The sequence below is a fragment of the Microcaecilia unicolor genome, chromosome 2 (genome assembly GCF_901765095.1).
Source record: "Microcaecilia unicolor chromosome 2, aMicUni1.1, whole genome shotgun sequence".
In the NCBI taxonomy this organism is placed as follows: domain Eukaryota; kingdom Metazoa; phylum Chordata; class Amphibia; order Gymnophiona; family Siphonopidae; genus Microcaecilia; species Microcaecilia unicolor.
In genome coordinates this window covers 465,381,283-465,404,018 of record NC_044032.1, presented here as the reverse complement: position 1 = coordinate 465,404,018, position 22,736 = coordinate 465,381,283, and the positions used below count along the sequence as shown (strand labels likewise).

The window sequence follows — 22,736 nt, the reverse complement described above, 5'->3', positions numbered from 1 at the left end:
TCGAGTCAAATAATGCAAAAAAGTTTCCCTTGAAGATCTCAATGGGAGTTGAGAAAAATTAATTAGTTAACTTAGCTTCATTTATTTTAAAGCTTCAACTTTAGTTCTTAATACCATATTATCTTTATCCAGAGACACATTTAAATTCTGAATAGCTGCCGAAGTAGTAAAACAATTCTCCACAGACTACTTCAATGAAGAAACATCTGAAACAAAAGAACACAAATCAATTTTCCTGCTCATTTATTTTTGAAGCTAGCGCATTCGTCTGTGGAACAATAGCTTGCCAGATAGGCACCAAAGGAGAAATTAGGTTTTACCTGATAATTTTCTTTCCATTAGTCCTTCCCACTATTCCAGAACTTGTGGGATAGCTGTAGTCATCAACTAGCAGGTGGAAATAGAGAACTGAAAACTGAGCTGAGACATCTCTGTCTTGGCATCCAGTCCAGCTCCTCAGTATTTTCTATCTCCATCAGGTGGATTGGCATACTTTTCAGCCTCTGGTTCAGAGTGCTTTGCTCCTGGTCCAGTTGGTCAACTGGTCCCCAGTTGAGCTTTGTGGGTGGCTTGATTCTGCAGTCATATCTGGAGATCCCTGTCTCTGGTACCCTGCAAATTTACTTCTTCCCTCCCTTCAGCTCTCCCGTTTCCCCTGGAGCTCTCTTTCCAGCACAACCACCTTTAAAAAAAAAAAGAAAAGAGAAGGAAGAGCCTCTCATCATTGGAAGGCTCTCTCTTCCTTTAACTCCTCGATGTCAGCATCAACTCTCCCCGACACAGCTTGCAGAACACCAATGCTATCTGAATTGCTTAATACCTGTTTTTAGGACAAAGACACAAGTGGTTGCACAGGGGGAATCCTCAGCTCCGGACTCTGGTCTAAATATTACTTGTGGGCCCCTCTGGTAACATCTAGACCAGGGGGCACACAGGTCTCCAGTGTTGCTCCCAGCAGTAAATTCTCTTCGGAGCTACCAGCCTAAGAGTCATGACACTCAACAAATGCAACCACAGGGCCAGATGAAGGTTGAGCAGAGTTTTCTGAGGGAAGACTTGGGTTCATCTTTTACTCTTCCCCAAAGATAAGGCAAAAATAAGAAAGAAAAAGAGATCATCTAGAAGCAAGCTATTATACGGTGGCCATCTTGGCTCCCTACAACCTGATTTTGTATTTGGAACTCTTTATTGTGCCACAGTGAAGTGAGTTTTGTCTGTAAACATTTTACATTAGTGTGCCCCTCTAAGTATTGTAATACATGCATAGACAATTGCATTATCAAATGGTTCTGCAGTCAGCAGGGTAATACATAGCTGTTTTCAAAACTCTGACCTCAGAAGAACCTTTTTACCTCTCACTTAATCCAATACTTTCCTTCCCGTACTCTTAGGTCTCAATCAGAACAGGCTAATTGTACCCAGCTACAAGAAAATAATCCATGAACATACTACAGAGACTATTTTCTCAGAACAAGGACCGCAACTATGGAATTCATTGCCACACACCTACGATTACAAACACCCCCTTCCCCATTTAAAACCATCTTTACAACATTCCTCTATAATGATGCACTCACTTAGCTGATCGATACAATTTTTTTTCTTTACAGATCCTTTTAAGGAATCCCTGAAAGACACCGGTGCTGCCTTCTGTATGTTCCTTCCCATTTTTCCTATCTCCATTGTAGTTCTGCCTCCCCCCCCCCCCCTCAACACTGTTCTGTCTTATGTAGTTCACTATGAAGCTGCCTAGATGATATGTCCATATGGTGAGGTAGAAAATACTAATAAACTTGAAATGTGTAACAGCTTAAGAGTAGTAATCAGGTCTATCAGGGCCTTTTCCATCCGAATCCATAGTGAAGACTCTTCCAACTGCCATGTGATAATCATAAAAATTAGGGAAGTTAATTCCCCCATTCATTGTGTGATACTTGAGCTTTTTCAATGCTTTACAAGGCGTTCTATTATTCCATAAGTATTGTGCAAGTAGACAACTCTTTTGCAGATTTTAAGGTTCAACAACACAGGAAGCATACTCAAAATATAGCTATGTTTGACAATTATTTTTATAGTATAGCGCCTGCCCTACCAAGATCATTGCAAGGGGTGGGGGAGGGGAAGTTCATTGCATTATCAAGTCCCTAGCTAAATTTAGCAAGTAATGAGAGCATCTATAATGCCTTTCATTCTCTGGTAAATCAGACTCCCAGATATTTTATAGCTTGAGGCAACTACTCGAAATCCTCAGACAGTATTACCTCAAGGTTCCTCTATGGGTATCTGCATATCAGCCTCTTGCCTCCTATCATATACAACTCCTTTGGATTTCTACACTCCAAGTACACTACTCAGCATATCCAAGGAGAGGTGGGCGGGATTGTAAGAATATGAAGCCTGCTGTCCTCAGAGAATACCTGCTACAGATAAGTACCTAAGCTTTCTCCGAGGACAAGCAGGCTCCAATGTTCTTACACGCAGGGAATCCCTAGCATCCAGGCGTCCATTAGTTAATTGGGCCTCGCAACAGCGAAGACATAACACAGATTAACCTGAAACTATATACATAGAGTGCAGCCTGGAACAGAATAAATGGGCCTAGGAGGGTAGAGTTCGATGTTAGACCCCAAACAGATTCTGCAACACTGTCTGCCCGAACTGACTGTCACGTCAGGTATCCTGCTTAAGGCAGTAGTGTGATGTGAATGTGCGGACTGAAGACCACATCGCAGCATTACAAATTTCTTCAATGGAGGCCGACCTCAAGTGGACTACCGATGCAGACATGGCTCTGACATTATAAGTCATGACATGACCTTCCAAGGCCAGCCCAGCCTGGGAATAAGTGAAGGAAATGCAATCTGCGAGCCAAATTAAAATGGTGCATTTCCCAATAGCGACCCCCATCCTGGAATCAAAAGAAACAAAAAGCTGTCTGTGGGGCCTTGTCCACTCCATGTAGTAGACCGATGCTCTCTTGCAATCCAAGGTGTGCAAGCTGCTTTCACCAGGATGGGCATGAGGTCAGGGAAAGAAATGTTGGCAAGACAATCAACTGGTTCAGATGGAACTCTGACACCACCTTTGGCAGGAACTTAGGGTGTGTGCGGAGGACTACTCTGTTGTGATGAAACTTAGTGTAAGGTGCATCCACTATTAAGGCCTGAAGCTCACTGACCCTACAAGCTAAAGTAACAGCCACCAAGAAAACTACTTTCCAGGTCAAGTACTTCAGATGGCAGGAATTCAGTGATTTAAAAGGAGCTCTCATCAGCTGGGTGAGAATGACGTTGAGATCCCATGACACTGGTGGAGGTTTGGCAGGGGGCTTTGACAAAAGCAAACCTCTCATGAAGCTAAAGGCTGTCCAGAGATGGGCTTACCTTCTACACACTGATAACACTAATTGCACTAAGGTGAACCCTTACAAAGTTGGTCTTGAGAACAGACTGACAAGTGTAGAAGGTATTCAAGCAGGGTCTAAGTAAGGGGATTTAGGGCCTTGCTCTCACACCAGATGGCAAACCTCCTCCATTTAAAAGAGTAGTTCTTCTTAGTGGAATCTTTCCTGGAAGCCAGCAAGACCCGGGAGGCACCCTCCAAAAGACCTAAGCAAGTGAATTCTAGGCTCTCAACATCCAAGCTATGAGAGCCGGAGACTGGAGGAAGGGATGCAAAAGTGACCCCTCGCTCTGTGTGATAGGGTCGAAAAACACTCCAATCTCCACAGTTCTTCAGAGGATAATTCCAGAAGAAGAGGGAACCATATCTGCCGTGGCCAGTAAGGGGCAATCAGAATTATGGTTCTGCTTGAGTTTCAACAAAGTCTTTCCCACTAAATGTATTGAAGGATACGCATACAGAAGACCTGTCTCCCAAATGAAGAGGAAGGCATCTAATGCTAGTCTGCTGTGGACCTGAAGCCTGGAACAGAACTGAGGGACCTTGTGATTGATCTGAGTGGCAAAAAGATCCACTGAGGGGGTGCCCATGCTCGGAAGATCTTGCGGGCAACACCCATATGGAAAGACCACATGCGGTTGTATTATCCAGCTCAGCCTGTCGGCCAGGGTGTTTGCGCCCACCAGATAGGTGGCTTGAAAGAACATACCATGTTGGTGAGCCCAATGCCACATCCGGATGGCTTCCTGACACAGAGGGCGTGATCCAGTGCACCCTGCTGGTTGGTGTAATACACTGCAACCTGATTGTTTATTTGACTAAGAATAATTTGATGAGACAGCTGATATCTGAAAACTTTAGAGCGTTCCAGATCGCTCGAAGCTCCAGGAGGTTGATCTGAAGATTTGTTTCCTGGGAGGACCAAACATCTTGTGTGAAGCCCAATCACATGAGCTCCCCAACCCAGGAGAGATGCATCCGTCATCAGCACTTTTTGTGGCTGAGGAATTTGGAATGGAAGTCCCGGAGTCAAATTGGATCAAATGGTCCACCACTGTAGAGAACGTACCAGCTCTGGGGACACTTGTAGAATTCCCATGGCTCGATACCATTGAAAAGCTAGGGTCCATTGAGCTGATCTCATGTGAAGATGTGCCATGGGCGTAACAAACATTGTGGAAACCATGTGGCCCAACAATCTCAACATCTGCCTAGCTGTGACCTGAGAGGAACGAACCTTGGACGCTAGTGAGACAAGACTATCCGCTTGCGTCTCCTGGAGATAGGCTCGAACCGTCTGTATGTTGAACTCCAATCACTGAACAGGGTGGAGATGGGACTTGGGGTAGTTTAAAACGAACCCTAGTAGCTCTTGCACCTGAATAGTCATCCGCATGGACTCCTGAGCACCGTCATCTGAAGTGCTCTTCACCAGCCAATTGTCAAGATATGTGAACACATGGACTCCCAGTCTGTGTAGCGATGCTGCAACTACCACTAGACACTTGGTGAAAACCCTGGAAACTGACACACGGCCAAAAGGCAACACGCGATACTGAAAGTGGTGTGTTCCCAGCCAAAAATCGAAGGTACTTCCAGTGGGCTGAAGTATCAGGATGTGAGTATATGCATCCTTTAAGTCCAGGGAGCATATCCAATCATTTTTCTGAATCATTGGGATAAGGGTGCCCAGGGAAACCATAGTGAACTTTTCACAGATTAGAAATTTATTCAGGGCCCTCAGGAATAGGATGGAACACATCCCCCGTCTTTTTCTGCACAAGGAAGTACCTGGAACAGATTCCCTGCCCTTTTTCCACTGGTGGAATGGGTTTTAACCGAATGGGCCTTTACAAGGGCAGAGAGTTCCTCTGAAAAGTACCTGCCTGTCCTGGGAGCTGAATGAATGAGCTCTTGGTGGGCAATTTGGAGGTTTGGAGAGCCAATTGAGGTGAACTATTTAAAGAACCCACCGGTCGGAGGTTAAAAGAGGCCACCTTAGGTGAAAAGAGATTTCAGCCTCCCCTCTGACCGGCAAATCATCCAGGACGGACACTCGTACTGTGGCTATGCTCTGCTGGAGCCAGTCAAAAGCTCATTCCTTGCTTTGACTGGGGAGAAGCACGGGCATTAAACGAATGCTCTTGACGAGAATGAGTATGCTGGGGCCAAGCCCGAGTAGGCTGGTGAGCTGAAGGAGTGTACCTACGCCTAGAACAGAAGTAGGGACTGCTCCGTGGCTTGTCAAAAAGTCTCCTAGAGGAGGTGGTGGATGCAGAAGGCGCCTGGTGGGAGAGAGAAGAGATTGTATCAGTATCTTTCTTGGTCAGCAGCGACCTCCTCAACCTTCTCTCCAAAAAGGTTACCCCCCCCCCCCCCGGCAAGGGGCATCCGCCAACCTCTGCTGAACAGAATGTTCCAAGTCAGAAACACGCAGCCATGAAAGTCTGCGCATCACTATACTTTTGAGCAGAGATCCTGGATGTCACATCAAAAGTGTTTTAAGTGCCCTGGCAAAGAACTTTCGACACACCTTCTGCTGCTTGACCAACTGGCGAAAAAGTTTGGCCTGCTCCGGAGGGAGCGTGTCCACCAAGTCCGACAGCTGTCTCACCAAGTTTTGCAAGTAAATGCTCATGAAGAGCTGGTAAGACTGTATAAGGTAGATCACCATTAAAGCCTGTTACATCTTCTTACGAAAAGAATACAGGGTTCTAGCTTCTCTGCCTGGGGGGCACCGAAGCATAGTCCCTACTACTTCTGGTCCATTTCAGAAGAAACTCCACCACCAAGGAATCATGAGGCAACTGAGGCCTAACAAACCCAGGTTCACTGTGGATCCGATACTGGGTGTCAATTTTCTTGGGCACGACAGGGACCGACAGAGGGGACACCCAGTTCCCGACGAGGACTTCCTAGGGGATGCCCAGTTCCTGACGAGGACTTCCTAGAGTACCTCATGGAGAGGGGCAGTCACAGCCTCCTTAGGAGGAGATGTAGTCCAGGACCTTGAGCATCTTGGCCCTGGGCTCATCCTCCATCTCTAAAGGAAATGGAATGGCATCAGCCACTTCCTTAACGAAAGATGGTCATGAAAGGCTCTCCGGCGGAGACGGTCTCCTTTCAGGTGGTGAGGAGGGTTCAGAGGGGATCCCATAAGCCTCATCTGAGTAAAGTATCTGGGATCTTCCTCTGAATCCCATGAGCGCTCCTCCTCGGTGTCGAACAGTACCTCCCTATAGAAAGTCCAAGACTGAACCTGCCTTGATACCAAGGTGCCATGTCCTTGAGAGCAGTGTCGAGAAGCCAGCTCCCGTCTCGACTCCGGTAAAACTTCCTCCACCGACATCGAGGGGGTACCGGCTTGGGTGGCAGTTGACACTGGGGCTGCAAGCAGGCCCGGTGGCCACACTGCAGGCCCAGAGCCAGGCGGAGCTACAGCGGAACTTATGGCAGGTGCAAGCTCCCCAGATACCGATACACACCACTGCAAAAGGCCATCCAGCAGCTCAGGGAGCAAGGCCTGGATGCACTCATCAAGGGCAGACACCAGGAAAAGATGGGGTGCTGGTTGAGGCACAGGTTGCAGAACCGCTGGAGGTGATGCAGGAGCAGGATCTCATCTGCGTGGAGCAAGCGCATCGGTACCACCTGTATGGAGGGAGAGCAACCTTCCTGGTGCCGACGCGTCTCGGGTGCTGAATCCTTCGACGCCCCAGAGCTCCCGGCACCATGGGTCAAGGGTGACTGATGATGATGCTTCTTGGCCTTCGCCCACATGTCACAAAGGCTCCTCGGATGATGTTGAATCCTTACGTCGCCTTGGGGTCGGGTTCAATGATGGATGGTCCCAGGAGGTCTGCACAGCAGGAGGCCTTGAGATAGGTGGAGAACACTTGACGCCTCACTGCTCCCATTGTCTAAGGGTCTCGAAGCAGCCATGCTTACAGATGCTCCTGATGCGATGCTGTACGTCGATGCCAACGCCTCCGACCTCGATGCAGATGTCAAGGAACCGGACTCGGCTCCAAAAATCGTCTCTCGTTGAGCCTCTTGGGAAACCTGGGTCCTCTTCTTCATGTGAAGACAGATAACACAGAAAGCTATGGTCGGGCCCAAAACACTGCAGACACCAAGATTGGGTGTCCTTTCCCGAAATAGTCCGATCGCAGCAGGTACAGCGCTTAAAGCCACTGGGAGTCTTCGTGGACATGGACGGGAAAACCTCGTCGGCCAAATTAAACGACTCGATGGCGCCTAAAAAGGGGCAAGGCATGGAAAAAGAAGGGAAGAACTCGATCGCGCCTAAAAAGGGGCAAGGCATTGAAAAAGAAGGGAAGAACTCGATCGGAGTCAGGGCCTAAAAACAGCTCGATGACGTCGAAAAAGAAGAAAACTTAAACCTGGGCAAAACTAAGAAAATAAAGAATGGGTTTAAAAGGAGAAAATAATAAACCACAATAAAAAATTAGAAAGAAAATAGCCGAAAGGCACTGAAAAGCTCTTTTGAACCTGGCGAGTGAGGAAAGGACCGAACCCCCCCCCCCCCCCCCCCCACACCTTCTCCTCACACGGAAAAAAAGAGAACTGAGGAGACCATGTTCACACGACGGGTGGGAAGGCACTCGCACATGCACGGTGGAGCATGGCTCACGCTTCACAAAGCTGTTTTTTTACTTTGGCAAAATACTGGACCGGGCGACGCAGATCGGCGTTACCTATTTGTGAGAATATTGGAGCCTGCTTGTCCTCAGAGAAAACTTATTATAGCCCAAGAAAAAGTGAGGATTTTTTTTTTTTTTTTTTTAAAGAAATTAGACTTGGGGACCTTCTCTTTTTACTATTTAGCTCTGCTTGATGTTATTTGCAATTTCTGTTTGTCATTGCAGCCAGAATTTGATAAAGGGTTTTGTTTTGTCTCCGAGCATAGAAATACAGAAAATGATGGCAGATAAAGACCATACTGGCCTATCCAGTCGGCTCAACCATGCCATCTACTATCCCTTCCGCTCCCTTAGAGATCCTATGTACTTGTCCCAAGCTTTCTTGAATTCAGACTACAGAGTTGCACGAAAACAGAAATCCAACTCGTCCCCGCCCGTCCCCACAGGGAGTCTAACCCATCCCCGCCCGTCCCCACAGGGAATCTAACCCATCCCCGCCCGTCCCCATGTGGAATCTTACCAGTCCCCACCCGCCCCCCGCAAGAATTTAACCTTTCCTCACCCAGTCCCACAAGAACTTAATGGTACATAAAAGAAAATTCCTGTCGGCTCTCTCAGTCTCTGGGTTTGAGCCGCAGCACTGCAGGTAAGGAAGGAACAGAAGTTGGAACACTTTGGTGCGCGCACATGTAAGACTTCTCTGATTCATTGGTACTGTGTGCTAAGAGATCACCACATGCAGGCACCAGTAGGTCAGCTGAAATCTGATGCCCCTGCCTATGTCAGAGCTGAGGTCTGCACATCAGCCCGGGAGCAGAGAGGATTAATAGTAACATAGTAAATGACAGCAGATTAAAAACCGTATCGGTCCATCCAGTCTGCCCAATAGTCACAATCATTATCAATTCATGATTAAATCAACAATGAATGTGATATTATATACTTGATTATTGTCTTTCTGTGGTATTTCTGGGACATAGATCATAGAAGTCCGCCTGGCCCTATCCTTATGTTCCAACTGCTGGAGTTGCCCTCAAAGCCCACTCCAGCCTATTCATCTTCTCATTTGTGGGACACAGACCGTAAAAATCTGTCCAGCACTGTACTCATGTTCCAGCCACTAAAGTTTCCAGCCCATCCTAAACCAGATTGCCATATATGAGGCATAGACCATACAGGTCTCCCGGTATCAGCCCTAGTTCATCACAGCCAGAGTCACTATCTAAGTGTCACTTGACACATCCACACACGTGCAGCCATTTAAGTTTAGGTTTTTTATAACTTCCATTTTCTAATTAGAGATCCTTTGTGTTCATCCCATGCCTTTTTGAATTTCATCACCATTTGTATCTCTACCACCTCCTTAATGGAGACTTTCCACATCTGTGCTGTTAAAGCAAGGGGGAGGAGACAGCACTCAAAGAACTTGGTACTTGGTAGGTGAGAGGCTGGTGCAAGTGCAGCATACATTTCCACGGGAACCCGACAGGAACTGCTTCCGTCCCCACGGGAACCCCACAGGAACTGCTTCCGTCCCCATGGGAATCCCGCGAACCCCGTTCCCGTGAAGGTTTCTAATTCAGACACAGTCTTCATCTCCACCACCTCCACTAGGAGGCTGTTCCATGAATTTTCACCACACTTTCCATGAAGAAGTATTTTGTCAGGTTACTCTTGTCCTCTTTCACCTTCATCCTATGCCCCTTCATTCCAAAGCTTCCTTTCAACTGAAAGAAGCTCATCTCCTGTGCATTTATGCCGATATTTGAACGTCTCTATCACATCTCCCCTCTCTACATATTGAGATCTTTAAGTCTGTCCCCATATGTTTTAGGACAAAGACCACGTACCATGTTAATAGCCACCCTCTGGACTGACACCATCCTGTTTATATCTTTAAGGTGTAGTCTCCAGAATTGTACACAGTATTTTAAATGACTTATACAGAGACATTATCACCACTTTTTTTCCCTGCTGGCCAATCCTCTCCTTATGTACCCAAGCATCCTTCTAGTTTTCACCATCACCTTTTCTACCTGTTTGGCCTCCTTAAGATCATTACATATAATCACACCCAAGTCCTATTCCTCTTTTGTGCACAGAAGTACTTCACCCTAAACTGTACTGCTCCATCAGCTTTTTGCAGCCCATATGCATGGCCCTGCATTTTTTAGCATTAAATGTTAGTTGCTAAATGTATTTTTTTTTTTTTTGTTACATTTGTACCCCGCGCTTTCCCACTCATGGCAGGCTCAATGCGGCTTACATATTGTATACAGGTACTTATTTGTACCTGGGGCAATGGAGGGTTAAGTGACTTGCCTAAATTGTGGACCATTCTTCAGTAAGTTAAGGGTTTTTTTTTTAAAGGATTGCTCTGCTGTGGCTTAAAAGAGTCTGGCGTAAATAGGGATCTTTTTATCTCCTTTACCTGATCCCCAGACTACCAATTTGTCATCTTCTCAGAGGCCATATATTATGAGCCAAGCCAATATCCTAGCCCCTATTGCTAGGAGGAAGTTCAAGCCAATATACTGCAAGCCTTTTCTGCAGGCACTGAAGTATATGCTGCATCATATAAAGTTGGTGTATTGCTACCCCTCACATTTAGCATAGAACATTGAAATACCTTTTTCCTGATGAAATCTAATGCTCTGGGATCTTTTCCAGGTGTGCTGCCATTATAAGACAAATGGTGCCACCATGGTATTATGGTAATTGGATAGTATTGAATCCTAGATTAGGACTGGCCTCTACTTCAAGTCCAGAATTCTTCCACAGAAGCACATAATGAATGAAATTCTTGTTCCGCCACAGCTTCTTTCACAATAGCAACATACAATAACAGGCCAAATTCATCCATTCTAGGCTCACTCTCTCCTCCTGGAATGTAAGAAAGATCTCTCTCGCTCACATTTTTCTGTATGAATATGTGATGAGCTATACCCTCAGGTAATCAGGGGAGCTCTGTTGACTCCTCTCAGATGTTTTCCCAAGTATGGAGTTTAAAATGGAATATGGTTCCTGTACTTTGCTTGCACAGCATACTGGAAAGTCTTACAGTCATTCGGGGGGACAATTCTATAAACACAGGTGTAACATTTAGGTATGTTATGCACACAGATGTTTAGAATACTAGCATATATGCATGTATGTCAATATTCTGCTAAGTATTATTTTGTAAAATACATGTGTATTTTGGATAGAACGTTTCTTTTTTTTTTATTTTTTTTTATTTTAACAAGGTCTTTATTACATTGGACAAGGAAAATACATACATGTACCTGAGTTTCCTCAGGTAAAAACTCAACTTAATCTCAAAGCTAACAAAACTTCTAATATGTGTAATTTTGAAACAACTCTAAAGAAAAACAAGGGGGGAAAAAAAACCTCAACCAAAAGGGGGGGGGGGGGGGGGGGGTTAGGAGAAAGGAAATAAAGAAAACACAGAGAGAGAAAAAGCAAACCCCAGAGCTCTAAAAAGGTAATAAGTACATAAGTAATGCCACACTGGGAAAAGACCAAGGGTCCATCGAGCCCAGCATCCTGTCCACGACAGCGGGCAATCCAGGCCAAGGGCACCTGGCAAGCTTCCCAAACGTACAAACATTCTATACATGTTATTCCTGGAATTGTGGATTTTTCCCAAGTCCATTTAGTAGTGGTTTATGGACTTGTCCTTTAGGAAACCGTCTAACCCCTTTTAAAACTCTGTCAAGCTAATCGCCTTCACCATGTTCTGTGGCAAACGAATTCCAGAGTTTAATTATGCGTTGTGTGAAGAAACATTTTCTCAGATTTGTTTTAAATTTACTACACTGTAGTTTCATCGCATGCCCCCTAGTCCTAGTATTTTTGGAAAGCGTGAACAGACGCTTCACATCCACCTGTTCCACTCCACTCATTATTTTATATACCTCTATCATGTCTCCCCTCAGCCGTCTCTTCTCCAAGCTGAAAAGCCCTAGCCTCCTTAGTCTTTCTTCATAGGGAAGTCGTCCCATCTCCACTATCATTTTAGTCGCCCTTTGCTGCACCTTTTCCAATTCTGCTATATCTTTCTTGAGATGCAGCAACCAGAATTGAACACAATACTCAAGGTGCGGTCGCACCATGGAGCGATATAACGGCATTATGACATCCTCACACCTGTTTTCCATACCTTTCCTAATAATACCCAACATTCTATTCGCTTTCCTAGCCGCAGCAGCACACTGAGCAGAAGGTTTCAGTGTATTATTGACGACGACACCCAGATCCCTTTCTTTGTCCGTAACTCCTAATGTGGAACCTTGAATGACGTAGCTATAATTCTGGTTCTTTTTTCCCCACATGCATCACCTTGCATTTGCTCACATTAAACGTCATCTGCCATTTAGCCACCCAGTCTCCCAGTATCGTAAGGTCCTTCTGTAATTTTTCACAATCCTGTCGCGAGTTAACAACTTTGAATAACTTTGTGTCATCAGCAAATTTAATTACCTCGCTAGTTACTCCCATCTCTAAATCATTTATAAATATATTAAAAAGCAGCGGTCCTAGCACAGACCCCTGAGGAACCCCACTAACTACCCTTCTCCATTGTGAATACTGACCATTTAACCCCACTCTCTGTTTCCTATCCTTCAACCAGTTTTTAACCCACAATAGGACATTTCCTCCTATCCCATGACCCCCCAATTTCCTCTGTAGCCTTTCATGAGGTACCTTGTCAAACGCCTTTTGAAAATCCAGATACACAATATCAACCGGCTCCCCTTTGTCCACATGTTTATTTACTCCTTCAAAGAATTGAAGTAAATTGGTCAGGCAAGATTTCCTCACACAAAAGCCGTGCTGACTTGGTCTCAGTAATCCATGTCCTCGGATGTGCTCTGTATTTTTGTTTTTAATAATAGCCTCTACCATTTTCCCCGGCACCAATGTCAGACTCACCGGTCTATAATTTCCCGGATCTCCCCTGGAACCTTTTTTAAAAATCGGCATTACATTGGCCACCCTCCAATCTTCCGGTACCACGCTCGATTTTAAGGATAAATTGCATATCACTAGCAGTAGCTCCGCAAGCTCATTTTTTCAGTTCTATCAGTACGCTAGGATGAATACCATCCAGTCCAGGAGATTTGCTACTCTTCAGTTTGTCGAACTGCCCCATTACGTCCTCCAGGTTTACCGTGAAGTCAGTAAGTTTCTCCGACTTGTCCGCTTGAAATACCATTTCCGACACAGAAAAAGACAAGAGCATATTTGTATGAGAGGGTGAAGCATGGGCAGGACTCCCACTAACATGTGTAATTTAGAGAATACTATAAGTTATGCACATATCTCCAGAACTTAGGCACGAGCTCTTATACCAGCTCTACGGCTAGTGTAAGTGGTCATGCCTCCATACTATGCATGTCTATATCCAGTTAAGCTAGTATTCTATAAAGAAAAGTAGGCGTCTACTTTCCCTTATAGAATAGGCTTCTACAAGGTGCCTTGTTATAGAATAACCCTGCACATCTTCCTGTTTTGATTGTTCACTGCACTGTTGTTGTGGTTTAGTCAAACAGGAACTTGCCAGAGTAGGTGGTGGTAGCAATGTGGACTTTGGTGTTTCAAGTGCTTTATGCCTTGGAGGGAGGGAGGTGATAGGGAGATCTCTAGCTCATAAAATCATCTTGGAGTTGCGATAGCTGACCCTGGAGGTTTACAAGAGTTTCATTTCCCCTTGTATTTCCTGCACTACAACTTTTACTTTTAGAACTGAGGATCCCTGTGTCAACACCTGCAGCATAGTGGAATTTAGCCTCCTTTTCTTAGATGTTTCTTCATGGATATTGTTTTCTATTGTGCAATGCCTTGTCCTTTTAAGTTTACTTCTAGTAATGGAACCACTCTTCTCATCTCTCTTGATTTAGGTTTCCTTGTAGCCCAAAGATGAATGCGGTGCTTCCATCTTGTAAACTCTTAAGTGCCAAGTTATAGGTGACGTCCAAGCATGGTAGGAACAATGTGAGACATTTACAGCAGGTGGCATGTTTCCCATTGGTGGGCATCTTCTAGCCGTAAGGGCACCTTTCAAATTCCCTGCCTGCCACACTAAATAAAACTTTCAAAAGAAGAGTGAGAACATGGAATTTTTTTTTTTAAGGAGGCATTGTGGGTACTGGGAAGAAAGGAGAATGAATTGTTCCAGTCTTCCGCCCTAACGGTGATCTGTCTGAGGGACAGAGCAGCCTCCCCTGTAGAGGAAGATTGCAGGATAAACCATCTTACTGTTCATTGTCTTTACAAAGGTCACTGTGATATTAAAAGTGCATTCAGAGCATGGTGTACATTTCAGCTAGCTACTGATTTAGAGAGAATCATTTAATAAAGGAGCTAAGATTCAACATTAACTAATATATTGTAGCAGTTCAAGATACTACCATTTTAAATTGATAAAGACATAAATAGCAACTGCTTTATACAAAAGCCAAGCACCGCTAAAGTGAAATTTTTAGACTACCTAGATTCTTCAGAAAGAATTAGTGCAGCTAATAACACCCCTTTAAATAAATCTGGTTTTGTCATTTGAAGTCATGTCAACCTTTTCACATCCTGATCAAAGGTCTGCCATTGAGGATTACCAAACCAAATCTTTCATTGAGACTGCATAGTACTATGGTTACATCACGGCCCATGGACCTAACAGTAAGAGTTTTGCGACTTCTCTACCCCCTCATTTTTTGAAATAAATGTATGACTAATTGCCAGTTTTCAACATTAGTAACTGTATTTTTCCATCATTTAACCAAGGCAGAACCCAGGAACTAAATATACAAAACCACAAGAATCTTTTCTGAATCTGAAGTGGCATTGATGAGTAGCCCTATGACTAATGAATTACAAGCCAGTGAATTACAAGCCACACAGATTCCCTGTTGAAGTGGGCTTGATATATAGATTTGCAGTGCTCAAGACATAGTGTGGTGTGCCTCTGAATACAGCCTCTTTGCTCTCTCCCATTGGTCCGCAGGACACAGTTGTAGCAGGGACGATAGGTACGTGCAACTGAAAGCTTCCAAATCTTAGAGCTGCCCATATATCCAGGGAACAAGAGCCCTACCTGTCTTTCCTCTTCAAGGCGCAACCGTTCATCTTCTGCGCGCCTTTCATCCTCTCTTTTCATTTCCAGTTTCTTGCGTTCCTCACGCTCCGCTTCTTCAGCCTGTTAAGCAACAGAAAAGCAAATCACTACCATCTTAGCTCAAGTCTCCACAACTAAATTAGCAGATATTTGGAAGAAGAGGTCTACAAGTGCACTGCCTCTACTAAATACAAATCTCTCTCATTTATACTCATTAGGGATATGCTGACCTGTTTGCATCCTCAAGGGCTGAACTTGCACACTCCCACACTAGAGGGCTGGTCTAGTGGCAGTGCTGAGCATAGGCCATGCAGAGGATCTGGTTTAATCTCAGCTCATATTTTCAACCATCAAGCATGCAGGGCAAACAGTAATAGACCCTAAAGCAGTGATCTTAACTATTTTTCTAGCAGGGGCCATGTTGGCAAAAACAAAAACACCAAACAAACCTTCAGTTTGAGGTTGCTCGACAAAGCAGACAACATACTGGGCAGGGGAGGGGAGTCCTCCTCCAATGATATCAGTCCTGAGGGGTTCCCCTTCTGATAATAAAGTCTACTTTGCTCCCTCCCCCCTCCCCACCACATTCTTTCCCTAAACCCATCTACCCCACCATGCCAGATCACCACAGCAAGTGGGGGGTTATCTTGGCAGCCAACTTGGGCCACCAGGGATGGTTTTTTGGGTGTGGGGGGAGGGTATCGGGAGGGGGTATCATGTTTGGGGCGAGGAGGGAGAAAGCCACTGGGGCACCAGGGAAAACTGGCATGTGTGGGGGGGCCTGCAAGCATGCTGGACAGGACTCCCCAAACCCTAACAGTGGGGTATGGCTTGCTGTGGTAGTAGCGCCAATGTTTGGCACGCTACCCACTGAGCATTGGGGAGGAATAGGTAATGCCCTGTTTAGCATGCATTTGCTTACTCTTTGCTTTTGGAGCTGGCGAGCACGTTGTTACACACGCTCGCCGGTTCTGATCGTGCAGGAGCAAATGAGGGCACTACTGGCCTCTAGCGCCCACATTTGGTTCTTATCATCGGGGCCCTAGATTGTAAGTCCTCTGGGGACAGGAAAATACCTACAGCACCTGAATGTAACTCACCTTGTGCTACTACTACTGAAATAAGATGAGAGTTAAATGCAAATTAATAATAACAGAAAATTCATGCGAAAAGAATACCTGGCCTCATTCTCACACACAGAACACAGATACAAAGTACAGATTAAGTGACCACAAACTAGAAATAGAAATATGTAGGTAGAAATTAAACTGAAACCCCAAGAGGGTTCTCCCCCCCCCCTATGTAGAAAGCTCAAATTCAGAACCTCTAGGGTAGCATTTTCTGAAGTGCTCCCCATTCAACGCACAGGGCACAAGAGATAGGCAGAGCTCTGGAGTCTCAATGTGTGGATGAGGTGATGGTGCAGGGAGGAGGGTTTTAGATTTGTAAGGAACTGGGCAACATTCTGGGGAAGGGGGAGCCTATTCCAGAATGAAGGGCTCCACCTTAACCAGAGTCGGACCAGTCTGCTGCTATCAGCATTTAAAAAGGAGATAGACCAGCTTTAAAACTAGAACCTGTGGGAAGGCTGACAGTCGTTCAAAAGCGCATGGCTCGGAACAAGGTATCTTTCAAAGATATCACCAAAATAGGGAAGACAGGGTATCTTGACAGAGAGGTTGTACTAGAAAACATGGTAGACCAGATGTCTTTAAAGAAAAAGCAGACAAAAGATTGCAAATTAATACTGCCAACTGCTGAGCAAGATGTAAATAGGAAGAAAAAGTTTGAAATGTCTACATGTGAATGCCAGAAGCCTAAGACATAAGATGGAGAGTTAGAATATATTGCACTAAATGAAAAATTAGATAAAATAGGCATCTCTGAGACCTGGTGAAAGGAGGACAACCAATGGGACACTGTCATACCAGGATACAAATTATATCCTAGTGTTGTTATAGGGTGGATCGAATTGGTGGAAGGGTAGCATTGTATGTTAAGGAGGACCTTGAAATCAAATAGATTGAAAATTCTGCAGGAAACAAAATATATCTTGGAATCACTATGGATTGAAATTCCATGTGTAAAGGGGAAAAGGATAGTGAGAGGAGTGTACTACCGTCCACCTGGTCAGGATGGACAGATGTAGAAATATTATCAGAAATTAGGGAGGCTAACAAACTGGGGAACACAATAATAATGGGCAATTTCAATTACCCCGATATTTACTGGGTAAATGTAACATCAGGGCATGCTAGGGAGGTAAAATTCTGTGACAAAATCAAGGACTGCTTTATGAAGCAGCTGGTATGGAGCCAACAAGAGAAGGAAAAATTCTAGACCTAGTTCTTAGTGGAGCGCATGATCTGGTGCAGGAGACAATGGTGCTGGGGGCCGCTTGATAACATGATCATAATATGATCAGATTGATATTGGCTTTGGAGTAAGTACACACAGAAAATCCAATACATAAGAATTTAACTTTCAAAAAGGAGACTATGATAAAATGAGAAGAACGGTGAAAAAAAAACCCCACACTTTAAAGTAGTAGCTGCAAAGGTCAAAAATATACATCAAGCGTGGATGCTGTTCAAAAATACCGTCCTGGAAGCCCAAGCCAGTTACATTCCATGTATTAAGAAAGGAAGGAAAAAAGGAGGAAGGAAGACCAAACAGCCGGCATGGTTAAATGTGAGGTGAAGGAAGCTATTAGAGATAAAAGAAAATCCTTCTTCCATGTTCTGAAGGAACAGACTGAAAATAATAGGAAACTACATAAAGAATGGCAAATCAAATGCAAAGGCGCTGATAAGGAAGGCAAAGACAGACTTTGAAAAGAAGACTGCAATGGAGGCAAAAACGCATAGTAAAAACTTTTTAGGTATATTAAAAGTAAGAAGCCGGCAAAAGAATCGGTTGGATCGCTAGATGTCCGAGGGGTAAAGGGGGCACACAGGGAAGACAAGACCTTAGCGGAGAGATTAAATGAATTCTTTGTTTCTGTCTTCATAGAGGAAGATGTGGGAGAGATATCAGTGCCAGAAATGGTATTTAAAGCTGACGAGTCAGAGAAACTAAATCAAATCTCTGTAAACCTGGAAGATGTAATGGGGCAATCTGACATATTGAAGAGTAGCAAATTGCCAGGACCGGATGGGCATACATCACAGAGTATTGATAGAATTGAAAAATGAACTTGCAGAACTATTGTTAGTAATAGATAATTTATCTTTACAATCAAGAATGGTACCGGAAGACTGGAGGGTGGCCAACGTAATGCCAATTTTTAAAACAGGTTTGAGAGGTGATCCAGGAAATTACAGACTGGTGAGCCTGACGTCGGTGTCCGGCAAAAAATGGTAGAGACAATTATAAAGAGCAAATTACAGAGCATATTCAAAATCATGGATTAATGAGACAAAGCCAACATGGATTTAGTGAAGGGAAATTTTGCCTCACCAATTTATAATATTTCTTTGAAGGGGTGAACAAACGTATGGATAAAGGTGAAATGGTCGATATTCTGTATCTGGATTTTCAAAAGGCATTTGACATGGTACCTCATGAAAGATTCCAGAGGAAATTGGAGAGTCATGGAATAGGAGGTAATGTCCTACTGTGGATTAAAAACTGGTTAAAAGATAGAAAACAGAGTAAGGTTAAATGGTCAGTATTTTCAATGGAGAAGGGTAGTTAGTGGGGTTCCCCAGGAGTCTGAGCTGGAACCACTGCTTTTAAACATATTTATAAATGACCTAGAGATGGGAGTAACTAGTGAGGTAATTAAATTTGCTGACGACACAAAGTTATTCAAAGTTGTTAAATCGCAAGAGAATTGTGAAAAATTACAAGAGGACCTTACAAGACTGGGAGACTGGGCATCTAAATGGCAGATGATGATTAATGTGAGCAAGTGATGCATGTGGTAAAAAGGAACCCGAATTATAGCTACATTATGCAAGGTTCCACATTAGGAGTCACCGACCAAGAAAGGGATCTAGGTGTACAGGAAAAAACTGCCAGTCTGGCCTCTTCCAACACCGGAGGGCCGCTGCAACCGCCCTGACACTGCCCCAATGCTACTCTCCGATTATAGCGGGAGCAGTGCTTAACAAGCTCCGGTGCTATGGCGTTTGCTTTTTTTTTTTTTTTTTTGACACCCAGAGAGCTAAGTGAAGTACAGAGCACTCACCCAGCCGAAGAACAGGGCTCTGCTGATGGCAGACATTTGCTGCAGCACTCACCACTCTCTTATGCCCCCACAAATTGCTGAAAAGCAATCCTCCAGGGCCAGTCAGGGAATTTGCTTTAACTCAACCCAGATTGCAAATAATGACAAGCCTTTGATTTTTTTTCTTTTTTTTTATGTAGTGAAAGAGAAAGGAAGAAAGGCACAAGAGGGAGCTGGGTGGGGGAGGGACCTGGGGTGACGTGCACCCCTGTAAAGGCAGCACCGCATAGGGGCTCACCCCAAGGCAACACTGAACTAATCCTAGTACAGGAGCCAGCAGCACATGGGAACTTCCATCTGCCTGCTGGAGATAGAGAATTCTGTACCTGGGGCAATGGAAAGTTAAGTGACTTGCCCAGAGTCACAGACCCTGCACTGGGAATTGAACCCAGTTTGCCTGGTTCTCAGGACACTACACTCCATATGGATGTAGTGCCAGTAACAAAGGAAGGGAAGTGGGAAGAAACAGTAGGGGCCACATTTAGGATTGATGGGACCCTTCACTGGCCTCCAGGCCTTGCAAATAAGAACACTGCCCTAAGGGGAAGGACTCAATTACCTAGTAGATGGATTTCAGGCTTATAATTGCCAAAGCCCACAACAAGCCCTGGTGAGTAACCCCTGGCTAACGTTTGTAGCAGCAGTTAGTGGTCTAATTAAGTTTGGAAAGGAATATAAATATAGGGGAAGTAATCCTAGGTTGTTCTGAATGAAAGCTCATATGTGCTGTAGTCAGAAAGAACAATTCATTTCTGACTGTGCTGGAAGTCCAAAGAAACAGAAAGAACTGCTGTGACTGGAGGTGAGAGGAGGAACTTCTCCTCCCCTCCATACACACAGCAGCATCACCTCTTCCACAGATCAGTGGCATTTGTACCACATTTATCACTGCCTCCTTCCTGTTGCAATTTGACAGAAATTAACATTTTTCTCTCTCTTTTTAATTTCTTGTTTTTTTATTCCACTGTTTTGCCCTTTTTGCTTGATCTTTCTCCATCACAATGAATCCTTCGATTTTTTTTTCCTTCCATTCTTTCCAATTCTATTGTTTGTCCTATTTTTCTTAATTTTTTAATTTTTACTGAAGTTGGTTAACAAAGTATTCACAAATATAGCATATACCTAAGGCAAACTAATTAAATTCACATTGTGGGAAGATGATCCCTAGCAAGCCATGGGAGGGATTTGTGGGATGGAGAATCTGATTTGGTAAAGTCTCCTTGAGGATGTTACATCTTCCATTTAGGTAGCGGACTGGGGGCGAGGAGAGGGAGGGCTGATCTCATGCAGTGGTCTGTACCTGAGTGCTATGTATTGATGGGCTGGTCCCATTAATTTTCATATTTATGTGAGGTTTGTGTACTCTTTTCTGCTCTGCAGGTTTGGCTTTGTACACCACTTTGGACAGCTAGTTTTAGCTGGAGAGGTGGTTAAGAAGAAATGTTCAGATAAAATGATTTTGATTTTTGCACACTTAAAAACCCTTCACAGGCCTGGACCTCTGCTTCCATTGCTGACTTTGGAGTCACTCGTGGACTAGGCCCTGCCAGCCACTGCCTGGAGTTTTCTGCTGCTGGTGGACAGAATTAGTAGCTGTGGCTCTTCCTCCTCCTCTCTCTCTGCACTGCAAAAGGAATTAATTCTGCAGACTACAGCTTCTCTGTTCACTCCAATTTCATGCCCTGAAGACAGCCAAGAACACGCCAGATAACTAGAGGTAGGCCACTGAGCCTGAAAACAGTGACTCAAGTTAGGGAGTACGGATGGAAACTTTCCAGTCAAATCATGAAGACAGCATTTGTCTAGTATTGGTTCTCATGTTGCTTTATGCCATTTTTTCCTGAAGCAGGCAAAACATCTAAATTCTAGGTTTTATCCTGTGCTTTAAATAATGTATATTCTTCGGGAAAGAGTGAGTGAGCACTACTGGAAAATAGTGCAACATATAAGCACTATTGGAGAACAGTGTACACTCTTTATGATATTGCCCCTGAAACAGGGGAAAAGAAAAGTCTATAAAACAAAAATTACTCGGGAAACTAAACAAAATGAAAACATTTGGGCTGTACCTGCCTAATGTCTAGCACATGTAGAGTTATATATTTAAACCTCTTAAATAAAACACTTACCTCTCTCTGTGCTTTTCTTGCTTGTTTCTCTTCTAGTTTCTTCTGTTTCTTTGCTCCAATTTTCCCAGACATCTGTACCTCAGTTGTTTCATCCCTTTCCTCCACATCTACAAAATTTCGATAAAGAATTAAAAAAAAAAGATATGTCCGATAGGCTTCATTTTACTTTATAGTACTTCAGTAGTACTGACAACTGCTTGCGTATTATGCCATAGAAACCAGACTTTCAAGGGCAGTAGCCTAGTGGTTACATCACTGATCTTGACATCCAGAGGACAGTGCCTGGTTCAAATCCCACTGCTGCTCCTTGTGATCTTGAGCAAGTCACTTAACCCTCCATTGCCTCTGGTACAAACTTAGATTGTGAGCCCTGCAGGGTCAGGGAAATACCCACCTTGAGCTACTACTGAAAAAGGTGTGAGCAAAATTCAAATAAATAAACACACATGAAGGTAAATGGAGATCAAGACTGCTGAAGCAAGATGAGATAAGCAAATAAAATAAACCATCTATGAGTTTTCCCCACCATGGTCCATTTTTGTTTCAGTGCAAAAGCACCACATTTTCTACTGCATCACCCTGTCTCATCCTGTTGCAGCACTGTTTTCCTGTTCCTTTATTCAGAGAGAATGAGTCCGTCTCTGTTCACAATGACAACGCATTGTGGCAATAATAGGCCCTGCTGATACAATAAACAGGGATTTTAGTCTAACTACAGATGGTAAATTTTTCATTGACTGGTTGCTTCTTGCTAGAGCAGTGGTTCTCAATCCAATCCTCGGGTCACACTCAAGTCAGTCAGGTTTTTAGGATATCTAAAATGAATATACATGAAAGACATTTGCTTGCATTGTCTCCATTGTACGCAGATTTGTCAAGCAGTTCAGTACTGATGTTCTCAAAATCCGACTGGCTGGGTATATCCAGGAGACTGGGTTGAGAACCACTGCGCTAGTGCACCATTTCCAATGCAATGCAAATACAGACTGTTAATGCCATGGGGATCTATTTATTCTTTTTATGCTTTATAAAGATTTCACTAAAACATATTCTCTAAGGCCTGCACATATCTCCCTCCATACTGCTCTCAGAAATGTAAAAAAAGGTAACCAGAAGCTTCCAATATTCTTTTTGCAGAAAGGCTTAAAGTCAGCATTGCTCACCCTTAAATTGTACCTGTCACAAATTAAATGATT

The 22,736-nt window shown here is 44.1% G+C and overlaps 1 protein-coding gene across 2 annotated transcripts in view; it reads right to left on the bottom strand.

Moving 5' to 3' along the window:
• The window catches only part of DDRGK1 (DDRGK domain containing 1), a 263,903-nt gene that overhangs the window by 153,654 nt on the left and 87,513 nt on the right, over positions 1 to 22,736 (bottom strand). For both annotated transcript variants that reach the window (XM_030190995.1, XM_030190994.1), the window contains 2 exons: positions 21,541 to 21,647; positions 15,160 to 15,261 (listed from right to left, as the gene is read on the bottom strand). In XM_030190995.1, coding sequence (XP_030046855.1) covers positions 15,160 to 15,261; positions 21,541 to 21,647 — 209 coding nt within the window. The remainder of the gene's footprint in view (positions 1 to 15,159; positions 15,262 to 21,540; positions 21,648 to 22,736) is intronic.